The sequence below is a fragment of the Hemiscyllium ocellatum genome, chromosome 7 (genome assembly GCF_020745735.1).
Source record: "Hemiscyllium ocellatum isolate sHemOce1 chromosome 7, sHemOce1.pat.X.cur, whole genome shotgun sequence".
NCBI classification, from domain to species: domain Eukaryota; kingdom Metazoa; phylum Chordata; class Chondrichthyes; order Orectolobiformes; family Hemiscylliidae; genus Hemiscyllium; species Hemiscyllium ocellatum.
This window is the reverse complement of record NC_083407.1, coordinates 63197933-63211657: the sequence shown is the minus strand read 5'-3', so window position 1 is coordinate 63211657 and position 13725 is coordinate 63197933. Positions and strand designations below refer to the sequence as shown.

The 13725-nt window shown below is 39.5% G+C and overlaps 1 protein-coding gene across 4 annotated transcripts in view; it reads left to right on the top strand.

Moving 5' to 3' along the window:
• ubr3 (ubiquitin protein ligase E3 component n-recognin 3) overlaps positions 1-13725 on the top strand; it is a 362664-nt gene that overhangs the window by 223960 nt on the left and 124979 nt on the right. For all 4 annotated transcript variants that reach the window (XM_060827270.1, XM_060827272.1, XM_060827271.1 and 1 more), the window contains 2 exons: positions 5245-5394; positions 11421-11554. In XM_060827270.1, the coding sequence (XP_060683253.1) occupies positions 5245-5394; positions 11421-11554 (284 nt within the window). The remainder of the gene's footprint in view (positions 1-5244; positions 5395-11420; positions 11555-13725) is intronic.

Below are 13725 nucleotides of genomic sequence, written 5' to 3'. Positions count from 1 at the left end.
ACTTAAACTACTGGAATTGTGCCTCACTACACACTTTACATTCAACAATCAGATATACGAACAAATCAACGGAACACCCATGGGATCACCAATCTCGGGACTCATAGCAGAGGCAGTTATGCAAAAGTTAGAACAAACAGTCCTACCACAAATTCAACCCAAACTCTGGGTCAGATATGTCGATGACACGTTTGTAATCATCAAAAACACGGAAATAGAAAAAACACACTGGATCATCAACGCCACACTCACAGGAATCCGATTCACGCGAGAAGAAGAAAAGGATAGCCAACTCCCATTCCTAGACGTGATAGTACAGAGAACACCGAACGGAGAATTCACCACAAGGGTACACAGGAAACCAACACACACAGACCAAGTCCTAAACTATGAAAGTAACCAACCCAACACACACAAACGAAGCTGCATCAGGACACTATTCAAAAGAGCCACAACACACTGCAGTACACCAGAACTGCAAAAAGAGGAAGAGCAACACCTATACAAGATATTCGCCAAAAACGGATACCCGCGCAACTTTATCAACAGATGCCTAAGAGACAGACCATGGAACGAGGACATGCCACAACCAAAAGGACTAGCCGCACTACCATACATCAGGAGCGTTTCAGAACTGATAGCCAGACTACTGCGACCCTTAGGACTCATAACGGCACACAAACCAACAGCCACGCTCAGACAACAACTCGCAAGAACAAAGGACCCGATACCCAACATGAGCAAAACTAATGTAGTTTACAAAATACCATGCAAGGACTGCACAAAACACTATATAGGACAAACAGGAAGACAGCTAACAATCCGCATACATGAACATCAACTAGCCACGAAACGACACGACCAGCTATCCCTAGTAGCCACACATGCAGACAACAAACAACATGAATTCGACTGGGAAAACACTACTATCATAGGGCAAGCCAGACAGAGAACAGCCAGGGAATTCCTAGAGGCATGGCATTCATCCACAAACTCCATCAACAAACACATCGACTTGGACCCAATATACCAACCACTACAGCGGACAGCTGAAACTGACACCCGGAAGCGGCAAGGACAGACCACTATAAATACCGGAAGAAACATCAAAGAAGCGCTTCGCAGGAGGCTCCAGAGCACTGATGACGTTGGCTAGCCAGGGGACAAAACGTTTGCAACAAAAACTTCCAGCTCGGCGAACAGAACCACAACATCTTACTAACTGTGTACCTCTTATGCTCACATCCAAATCATTTATGTAAATGACAAAAAGAGGACCCAGCACCGATCATTGAGGTACTCCACTGGTCACAGGCCTCCAGTCTGAAAAACAACCCTCCATCACCACCCTCAGTCTTCTACCTTTGAACCAGTTCTGTATCCAAATGGCTAGTTCTCCCTGTATTCCATGAGATCTAACCTTACTAATCAGTCTCCCATAGTGAATCTTGTCGAGCGCCTTACTGAAGTCCATATAGATCACATCTACTACTCTGCCCTCATCAATCCTCTTTGTTACTTCTTCAAAAAGCTCAGTCAAGTTTGTGAGACATGATTTCCCACACACACAGCCATGTTGACTATCCCTAATCAGTCCTTGCCTTTCCAAATACATGTACATCCTGTCTCTCAGGATTTCCCCTCCAACAATTTGCCCACCACTGACGTCAGGCTCACTGGTCCTTACCACCCTTCTTAAACAGTGGCACCACGTTAGCCAACCTCCAGTCTTCCGGCACCTCACCTGTGACTATCGATGATACAAATATCTCCACAAGAGACCCAGCATTCACTTCTCTAGCTTCCCACAGAGTTCTCGGGTACACCTGATCAGGTCCTGGGGATTTATCCACCTTTATGCGTTTCAAGACATCCAGCACTTCCTTCTCTATAATCTGGACATTTTGCAAGGTGTCACCATGAATTTCCCTACATTCTATATCTTCCATATCCTTTTCCACAGATGACCAAAAAGAAGGGAGAGAACAATTTTGAGGATTGGCTAACAAGGATTTTTTTAAAAAATGAACATTGCATCTTTAAATATATAAAAAGGTAAAAAGAGGGCAGAGTGAACAGAAGCTCTATTGAGAATGAGGCTGTTAAAATAATAATGAGGAATGAAGAAATGACAGAGGATTTGAATAATTACCTTGCTTCAGACTTCACTTTAGAAGACTGTCATAATATTCCAAAAATCATCAATAATCAAAGAGTAAAAGTAGGGAGGAAATAAATATGGTAACTTACATGAGAGAAAAAGTGCGAGCAAAACTAATGAGGTTAAAGACCAACCGCATCCGGGGACCTGATGGGTTGCCCCCTGAGATATTAAAGGAAGTAACTTTAGCGATAGTGCATGCACTAGTAGCAATTTTCAAAAAACCTTAAGTTGTGCCCACAGAATTGGAAAACTGCCAATGTAACACCTTTATTTAGAAAGAGAGGGAGACAAACAAAAGTTGAACTGTAGGCCAGTTAGCTTAACATCTGTTATTGGGAACGCGTTGGATTCTATAATAAAAGATTTAATAAGCAGAGCATTTAGAAATAATAACACAATCAAGAAAGTCAAAGTCAACATGGCTTGATGAAAAGGAAATCATGTCTTACAAATAGGAGTTCTTTGAAGAGCTAACCAGAGGACAGATAAAGATGCAGTAATAGATGTAGCACATTTGGATTTCCCAAAGGTATTCAATAAGCCACTATACATAAGGCTCAGGTAACAGCTGATGGCGCTGGGGCAGAATATAAACATGAATACAGGATTGTTAAACTAACAGAAGACGAGGTGAGTATAAGGAGGGCATTTTCAGGATGGCAACGGTAACTAGTGGAGTGTTAGTACTGGTATCACAATACTATATACTAATTACTAATGAGGTAAATAAATGTACTATAGCCAGGTTTATGGATGACACAAAAAAAAGTGGGAAAGCTGGTGTTGAGGATGGCATCAGGAATCTGGAGAGATTAGATTAGATTATTTACAGTGTGGAAACAGGCCCTTCGGCCCAACAAGAGGAACATAAACAGGTTAGATGAGTGGACAAAAACTTGGCAGATGGAAAACAATGTGGGAAAATGAGAAGTGAAGAACTTTGCCAGGAAGGCTAGAAGAGCTGAATAGTATTTAAATGGAGAAAGACAGCTGAAAGCTGCAGCACAGAGGGATTCATTGGTCCTTGTGCATGAATCATAAAATAATCAGGGCATGCGTTAGCACATAATACAGAAAGCAAATGGAATGTTGGTCTTTATTTCAAAGGGAATGGAGTTTAAAAATAGGGGAGATTTGGTAAAACTATTGAAAATACTAGTTAGACCACACCAAAGTACTGTAGTGGTGAAGAATTCTGTCGGACTCAGCATTGACTCTTTCTTTCCGCAGATGCTGCCAGAATTGTTGAGTTTCTGCAACACACACACACTCTGTTTATCCTGAGAATACTTTGAACCGTTTTGGTCAACCTATCTAAAAAAAGATACACTGGATTTGGAGGCAGGCCAGGAGGCAGAGGGTGATCGTCAAAGATTGTTTTTGTGAAGGAAATCTGTGTCCAGTGGTATACCATGGCTCCGGGCTGAGTCCCTTGCTGTTTGTAGTGTACAGTATTTAGCTAGACATGATTGTCAGTGGTCTGGTCAGTAAGTTCACAGATGACACAAAAATTTGTGGTGTGGTAAATGATAAGCAAGAAAGCCTTAGACTACCTGACTATATAGACAGATTTGTTAGCAGTAAATAACAGCAGCAAATGGAGTTTAATCCTGAAACATATAAGGTGATATATGGAAGGACTAACAGGGCAAGGGAAGACATCATGAATGGTTGGACCCTTAAAAGTACAGAGGATCAGAGGGACCTTGGTGTATGTGTCTTTAGATTCTTGAAAGCGACAGAACAGGGAGATAGGATGGTTAAGAAGGCATATGGGATAGTTGCTTTTGCGAGTCATGCCATTGAACAAATTAGCAGAGATGTCATGATGGAGCTGTAAGATTTATGTTCGGCTGCAGCTGGAGTACTGTGTGCAGTTGAGGTTGCCAAGCTAAATGAGGGATGTGATTGCACTGGTGAGGGCGCAAAGCAATTCACAAGGATCTTACCTGGGCAGGAAATTTCAGTCATGATGAAGACTAGATAAACATGGGTTGTTTCCCTTAGAGCAGAGAAGGGTGAAAACTGACCTGATTGAGATGGAAAAACAGTTATGATGGGCTCAGACAATGTTCTCTCTATAATGCACAGCCTTAGATCTGCTGAGGAGATCTGTACATATCGATTGGTGTGTCAATGAATGACTTTTGCCCCCAGAAGCCACAGTTGAGACATGCATACAGTGACAAACAAAAATTGCATAAAATGTTGGGCATTGTTTGGGCAGATATAAAGAAATGTTTCCCCTCAATAGAGCAGTCAGTAATCAGGAGGCATAGATTTTTGTTGGGTCAGGAGGTTTTGAAAGCAGTTCAGAAAACATCTCACTGGCTGAATGGATGGTAGAGGCAGGGAACACTTAATAAATAGTTTGAGCACTTGAAATTCCACAGGAAACAAGTCTATGAGCCAAGTGCTGGGTGATAGGATTACAGTATTTGGGTGCTTGAATATCTGCATAACCACAATTTATTGCAAGGCCTGCTTCCATCTGCAAAACACTATTGCTTTAATCCACAGACTATCATCGTTGTTTTACATTGGCGTCTTCAACAGGATTAATCTTTTAAAATATTCACCCTCTGTATTTGTTTAAATCGCTACATTCTCTACCATTACATATGAGAGTACAATCTAAAGAAATCCATCTCTGTTAAGCAATGTTACACTTTTCTCTTATGCATAAGTATATGGACTCAGCTTCAAAACTGTTTTGAGAATTCCAAGTTCCTCTGCTTTTGGAAAGGTGTTTTCATTGATTTCGTTTTATGATCATCATAAACTTGTAACGTTTTGGGAGTCCGGAAACATTTAGTGTTTATCTTAGTTGTCCTTAAAATTGAGTGTTTTGTCAGGTTGCAAGCAATAAAGTGTCCGTGCAATTTACAAGAAGAGATTATAAAACCAGACAAACTTCAATTTCTTAGTGATCTGGCTTCATTGAAAATAGGATGGGGAAAAGCATGAATGTATTCTGATTTTTGTTACACTTTAGTTGTGCTTCTCCCAAAATGTACATATTTTAATTTATGTAAGCATGTCTGCCTGAATGGACTCTAAATGCGGGACTTTGCTTTCAGAATCACCTGATAGTGATGTTGCCATGGATGTAGGATCAACTGAACAACCAGATTCAGAAACTGTATATGACTGTGTAATTTGTGGACAAAGTGGCCCATCAACGGAGGAAAGACCAACAGGATTAGTAGTTCTGTTGCAGGCTTCATCAGGTAACCAGTTTCATATATTGCAAAATTTATATTGCACATCTTGATTAATTGGCACATATATGTATGCTCAGGTAGAAGATTGTTTTACAGAACAATGGCATTTCATATCACTCTAATTTCAAAAGATAAATTATTGTCACACACAGCTAGCTAAATCCCGATCGATGCACAATTCCAGAATGCTTTCTTCCTTGAAGCTGATTTCTATTTAGTATGCCCAAGGCATTGACCATGAAGGTCAGAAAACTAACATAATGATTCTGATTGTCACACCAAATTTTGTCGAACTGAAAGGATCTTCAGAACGAATAGTAAAATAGATTTCTCAACATTATTGGCATCTTAAACAAATCCTCTACATGCAATCTCTACAACTCCTTTGTAATATTGAAAATTAATGCTAACGTTATATTGCTTGAGTGTTTTCTCTGTAGGAGAAGTGAAATCCATATTTTGCTCTTGCATGCTTACATTTAATAGTTCAGTTTTGCTGGCCTTTGCTATAGAAAGCAGAGAACTGGTGACTGTACCAATAGAGTTATATGTAAGAGGGAGGTTGTTGCCTCTATTTAATTCACTGTAAACAGAGTTGTTAAATTTCTGAAATTTTGTTAGAATGTTGTGGCTGATAAAATCAGTTCCAATTGTAGCTTCAAGAAAATTTCAATACTCTCACTCCACTCAAAATATTTACTGCAAGGAAGAGGACATTTATAAGATTATCCATCACTCATTCCTTAGTTGCAACAATGTAGAACATACACTTACAGAGTAGGAGACTCTCAAGCCTGCTGTTCCATTCACTATGATCATAGGTCATCTGTTTGTGGTTTGAACTGCACATTCCCATCTACCCTCATTGACTTTTGATTTCCTTACTAAACAAGTATTTATCTGCCGCTGCCTTAAAGTTAGTTAATGTTGCCACATTCACTACCTTCTGATACAGAATGTTTCAAAGCCGGTCAAACTTCTGAGTGGAAAAAAAATCTGATCTTGGGCTGACGTGGGTGACTGCTAATTTTAAATCAAGGCCTAATGTCATCCACAAGAAAAAGCATTCTTGCCACATCCACCTTGTCAAGACCATTCAGCAGCTCAGCCACTCCAATCATGTAACTTACTCTTTGAAAACTCTAGTGGAAGCAAGCCCAGTCTGTCCACCAATCTTCATAAGAATATTCATTCCAAGTATCAAGCTAGTAAATCTCCTATTCTAATGCATTTACATCCTTCCTCAAATAAGGAGAACAAAAGTACACATAGTTTTCACGATGTAGTCTCTCCAATGCCATTTATGAATGAAGTATAACATCGAGTCATAGAGATGTACAGTACGGAAACAGACCCTCCAGTCGACCAGGTATCCCAACCCAGTCTAGTTCTACCTACCAGCAGCTGGATCATATACCTCCAAACCTGTCCTATTCATATACCCATCCAGATGCTTTTTAGATGTTGCAATTGTATCAGTTTCCGCCACTTCCTCTGGCAGCTCATTTGTTGCCCCATAGGTGTCTTTTATATCTTTCCTCTCTCACCCTAAACCTATGCCCTCCAGTTCTGGACTCCGAGTCCAGGGAAAAGACCTTGTCTATTTATCCTATCCATGCCCCTCATGATTTTATAAACCTCTATAAGGTCACTCCTCAGCCTCTGACACTCCAGGGAACACAGTCCTGGCCAATAACTCAAATTCTCCAACCCTGGCAACATCCTTGTAAATCTTTTCTGAACCCTTTCAAGTTTCATAACACCTTTCTGATAGGAAGGAGACCAGAATTGCACACAATATTCTAACAGTGGCCTAAGCAATGTCCTATACAGCCACAACATGACCTCCCAACTCCTGTATTCAATACTCTGATCAATAAAAGAAAGCATACTAAATGCATTCTTCACTGTCCTATCTACCTGTGACTCTACTTTCAAGGAACTATGACCCTGCACTGCAAGGTCTCTTTGTTCAGCAACATTCCCTAGGACTTTACCATTAAGCGCATATGTCCTGCTCTGATTTGCTTTCCCAAAATACAGCATCTCACATTTATCTAAATTAAACTCCATCTGCCACTTCTCAGCCCATTGGCCCATCTCATAAGATCCCGTTGTAATCTGAGGTAATCTGAGGTTGTTCACTGCACCTCCAATTTTGGTGTCATTTGCAAACTTACTCTTCAGCTCACATCCAAATCATTAATATAAATGATGAAAAGTAGTGGACCCAGCACTAATCCTTGTAGCTCTCCACTGGTCACAGACCTCCAGTCTGAAAAACTACCCTCTGTCTTCTACCTTTGAGCCAGTTCTGTATCCAAATGGCAAGTTCTTCCTGTATTCCATGAGATCTAACCTTGCTAACCAGTCTCCCATGAGGAACCTTGTCAAACGCCTTACTGAAGTTCATATAGATTACATCTACCGTTCTGCCCTCATCAATCCTCTTTGTTACTTCAAAAAACTCAATCAAGTTTGAGAGATATGATTTCCCACGCACAAAACCATGTTGACTATCCTTAATCAGTCCTTGCCTTTCCAAATACATGTGCATCCTGTCCCTCAGGATTCCCTCCAACAACTTTCCCACCACCGATGTCAGGCTCGCTGGTCTATATTTCCATCTTTTATGTTCAATTCCTTTCATAATAATGGATTGCTTCCAATAAACTATCTTGATTATATGAGATACATACTAGCCTTGGTAACTTATGCTTTTGAACACCTAAATCTACCTGGACCTTAGAATTCTGCAGTCATTCTTCATTTAAGTGATACCTTTTGTCATTCTTCCTGCCAAACTGAGCAACTTCACATGTTCCCATATGTATTTTCTAATCAACCTGTTCAGAGAAGTGTTTCACACCTCTGGAGCAAATGGAATTTGAACCTAGACTTCCTGGCTTAGAGGTGGAGGCATTACTATCATGCCACAAGCGTTCTTGTATCCACATTATGTTCCATTTGTCAGATTTTTGCCCATTCAGTCACCTGACTATATCAGTCTTCCATCTGTGTGTCTCCTGTACAATATTATTTCCTAGCTATCTTGGTGTATTCTGTGAATTTTGATGGCATACCTTTCTTCCTCTCATCTCATTCATTGATATAAGTAGAGGACCCAATGCATTTACTGCGGGACTCCGCTCATCATGTCCTGTCCATCAGAAAATAATTCATTATTGCATACTCTTTGCTAGTCAGTGCTTCTTCTCTTCATGTCATCTCCATGTACTGAGAGTTTTTGATTTTCACAGTAAGGTCTTGTGGAAATCCATGTACACAGTGCATGTTACTGCAATAAATTGGTTAAACATGATTTCCTTTTGACAAAACCATGCTGTCTCTTGTTTATTAGCTTGAGTTTATGAAAGTGTGCGATTATAATTTCTTTAATGATTTGATTCCAACAGCTTCCCTGGTGATAGCCAGCAAGCTAGCTGGACCAAATCTTCATATTTCCTGCTCTCTTCCATTCTTGAATAGAAGTGTTACACTAGCTACTTTCCAGTCTGATGAAACATTTCCTGAATCTGAGGAATTTTTGAAAATTACCACCATCTGTTAACGTCTACTTGTTCATTAGCTACATCTTTTCAGATCCTAGGAAAAAGTTCATCAAGACCTAGAAACTTGTTAGTCTGCCTCTCCATCAGTTTGTTTAATCTTACTTCTCTGGTAATTGTAATTTTACTAAATTCCTCCCTCCTTTTCACATCATTTACTGCCATTACCTGCAATGTTTTTAGTATCCTCTATAGTGAAGCCAGAAATGAAATATTTGTTCACTTCATCCACCATTTCCTTATTATTTATTGATAACTCCCCATTCTGATGCTCTAAAGGACCAGTACTGATTTCATTTTAAAATATTTGTCCTTTGTACAACTATCTGTTTCAAAAATCCTCACCAGCTTCCTATTGTAGTCTAACATTGTCCTCCTGATTAACATTTTAGTCATTCTCTGCTATTCTTTATATTCTGACCAATCAACTGACCTTTCACTCTCTGTTGAGAAGTTATCTACTTTTTCCTTGAGTTGATGAATTCCTATCTTCTTTGATGTCTTCCCTTCAGTTTTTCTTTATAGTAAGAATATTTACTCTAATTTACTCTATTTACTCTAATTATTCTGAAATATCCCCATAAACGTCTATCACTTCTATTGATCTATCTCCTAACCTAGTATGCCAGTTTACTTCAGCTAGGTCAACTTTCATGCTTACAGAGTTGCATTTTAGAGGTTTAAAATATTAGTCTTCATCCTGATCATCTCTCCTTCAAACTGTTTGTGACATTCAATCATATTGTAATCACTGGTACCTCGGGAAGTGTTTAATCTGAAGTCACTATTTAATCTTGTTGTTACGCAATACCAAGTAGAATACAAGTTGCTCTGTGGTCAACTCTAGAATGAGTAGCTCTAAGAAGCTGTCTCAGAAACATGCTATGAGTATGTTATTCCAGGCTACTGGTGAATCTGGTTTTTTTTTGGTTTATGTATCAAGTAAAGTCTCCCATGATTATTACCATCCTCTTATCGCCAGCAGCCAATAGTTGTCCGGCATTGTATTCACTGTTGGGGAGCCTGCAGACCACTCACACTGGTGGTTTCTTCCCTTTGTATTCTTCATCTTCACCCAAGGCAATTCTACATCCTGATCTCCCATCTCTGATTATTGCAAAAATGCATCTTTGAATAACAGTGCTACACCTCCACAATAAAATAGCTTCTCTCCTACTTGACTTTGATATACCCCTCAATATTCTGGGCTATTGATATCCTGCAACGACATTGCCATCATTGCGATCAGATTACATATCTTTTATTTCACTGTGTTCTGTCAGTTTGTTTAGTTTATTATGAATGCCATGCATTCACTTACGGAGCCTTCAGTTTTGTTCGTACCTTTGTGACACCTAGTCTAGGTTGTTGGTGTATTTGTAAAGTTTTTTTTAGTTTCTTTTCTACCAATGTGTCCCACATAACTGTTTTCCTCTCATACCTTGTTTTTACACTTTGCTAAACCAAATCTTTGCGTAATTGCACCTTTGTCCCTATTATTTAGTTTCTAACCCTCTATTTCCCTATTTATGCAGTTTGCTAGAGTACTGGCCCCAGTATGTGCAATTTGCCCAGCACTGGTGCCAGCGGCCCACAAGCCAGAACTCACTTCTCTTATACTAGTTTTTCAGCTATGATTTAATCTGCCTAATTTTATATGCCCTATGCCAATTAGTATGCAGCCTGGGTAATAATTTGTAGATTATAACCTTTTAAGGTTCTGCTTTTTAATTTCATGCCTCTCAGTCCCGGTATAGAGCTTCTTTCTTCGCTTTGCATATGTTGCTGATACCGACAAGATGACAATCGATGTATTCTTCTCCTCCTACCGAAGGTTTTCTCCCATCCTGAGCAGATGTCCAACCCCTGCCTGGCACCAAGCTGGCAACACTGCAATCTGTTGCTCCTTATTGAACAGGACACAGTTATTTCCTACCATCCTAAATGAGAATTAATTAATCATTTATGTTCACTTCTGTATGTTGATTTTTAGATATCTTTTTATTAACTTTATCATAGCATACAAAATGGTGGTAAAATTTAAGGATAGCAAATACCTTCATGACTTAACAGAGACCCCCCCCCAAACAGCTGACTCCTTTCTTTGTAGTAAAGCAAGAATTCGATTTAATTAGCTGCACTGAATCCAGCACCATCTCTGATTGTCTGTAATATGTCTTTCTCTAACTCATTCCTCTGACTGGATGACTTCAATTCCTCACCTTCCCTGGAATCGATTCTTTTCCTAAAGCAAAGCATATTTCCCCTGATACTATTTTAACATGTAACCTTATCTGATTTTTGTCTACTTTGGACCAAATTCATGTTGCTGTTATTAATTTCATACCATTGGGATTTTGGATATTGCATATTTGATAGAAATGATAGAATTGTATGTAATGTTCTTGTTACTGGACTGCTGATGTTTATACATGCCAGTTTTGACTTGTTAATTTATTGCAGTCCTTGGGCACCGTCGTAGAAGCACTGAACCAAAGAAATTGCCAACCAGTGATGAAGAGCAAATTTACCCTGAGGATACCTGTGGAACTGCACATGATGTCAGGATCACAGATTTGCAGCAGTACTTCAAAGACGTGAGTGTCATTTTTGTTGGATTTAAAATAAAGTGTTTTCATTTTGTAAGTTAAATTTGAACACAGTATGATAGTTGCACTCAATTGGACTTACTGTTTGTAAAGTCCATAAGTTGCTCTACATTGAGTCCAATGTGAAGAATGGGTCTATTCCCACCCTTATCCAAGCTATCAGTAGTGAGTGGAAAATAGTGGGGTGATTTAGCCTTCAGTTGACATATCACATTGTCTTGCTCAATGGTATATACCTGATGATGAGGTATTATTACATTCTGTCCTCTGTGATCCCAATGTGACATGTGGTAGAGGGTTGATAAGTGTGGGCTGAAATGTTCCTTTAGGTTAACATAACATTCATTCAGACATGGGTGTCTAGATGCAAATTCCTTCTTTTGAGTGCTATTTCCAGTTATAGTGAGTTAACTAAGTATTATCTCATTTTGTGGACTCAACACCAAATTATTTGCTAAAATTTAGAACTAACTGGCAGTTTCACTGATACATAAGTGGAATGGTGTTTGCACTGAATGAAATTGAAAAATAGATGGCCTTTAGGGTTGGGAAGTAGATGCTTTGTTAAGGCACAGAAGGTGGACACTTTTATCCCTCCCTTAATTTTATAATCTAAATTTAAAGAAACATTAGCATGTACTCTGATCTTTATCTACGAATGAACAGTACAATACAAGATCAGATTACGTTTGTATTGTAGCTTTAATATTGTAAAATATCCCATTGTGCTTCACAAGTACATGAAAATACAAAGGATGACAGCAGCACATAAAGTTATGTTATGTCAAATGATCAAAAGTTTTTGTTTTGTCAAAGGGCTAGGTTCTAAGGAGTATATTAAATGAGAAAGTGATGTAAAAGGCTAGAGGTTTAAGAAGGAATTCCCGAGCTTTTGGCCTAGACGGCTGAAAGCACAACCTCAAAGGGATTTAAAAAGAAGAATTAAAAATCAAAATGTTTCTTGAATGGGAGCAAATATAGGTCAGTGAGGACAGAGTGATCGGTGAATTGGACTTTGAGAGAGTCAGGAGACAGACTACAGAGTTTCAAAAGACCTCCTATTTCTGTAAGTTAGAATGTGGGAGCCCAACTAACAGTTGGTAGGAATTATCAAATCCAGTATTGGTAAAGACATGACTGAAAATATCAGCAGCATATCAACTAAGGTGCATTTGAAGGTGGGCAATATTAAGAGATAGAAAAAGATGGTCTTAAAAATTGCATGCATATATGATCAAAAGATCATTCTTGGGATTCAATCTATAAGAACATGAGACCATAAGATATAGAAGCAGAATTAGGTCATATGGACTCTTGAGTCTGCTCTGCCAGTCGACCAGGTGGATAGTTTTTCAAGCCCATTCTTCTGCCATCTTCCCAATACCTTGATCCCCATACCAATTAAAAACCTATCTGTCTCTGTCTTAAATACACTCAATCACTTGGCCTCCACAGTCCTTTGTGACAATGAGTTCCACAGATTTGCTCCCCTTTGGTTGAAGAAATTCCTCCTTATCTCAGTTCAAAAGGGTCGTCCCTTCACTCTGAGGCTGTCTCCTCTGGTCCTAGACTCCGACTAGTGGAAACATCTTCTCCACTTCCACTTTATCCCGGCTTCTCAGTATTCTGTAGGTTTCAATCAGGTTCCCCTCTCATCCCTCTAAATTCCATCAAGTACGAACCCAGAGTCCTCAACTGCTCCTCATATGACAAACGCTTCATCCCTGGGGCCATTCTTATAAACTTCTTCTGGACTGGCTGCAATGCCAGCACATCCTTCCTTCGATGCTGGGTCCAAAGCTGCTCTCAATATTCGAAATGCATGCTGACCAGATTCTTTCATAGCCTCAGCAGTACGTCTCTACTCTTGTTTTGTAGCCCTCTTGAAATGAATGCTGACGTTGCAGTTTGCCTTCCGAACTGCTGACTGAACCTGCATGTTAAGAGAATCCTGAACGAGGATTGCCAAGTCCCTTTTATTATTCAAATTACCAAAGGCTTTCCCCAGTTGGAAAGTAACCTACACTTTTATTCTTCCTACCAAAGTGCACAACCTCATACTTTCCTAAATTGAATTCCATCTGCTACTTTGCCCATTGACCGAGCCTGTCCAAGTCCTTGTGCTGCCTTCCCACATCCTGAACATTACTTGCCCCTTC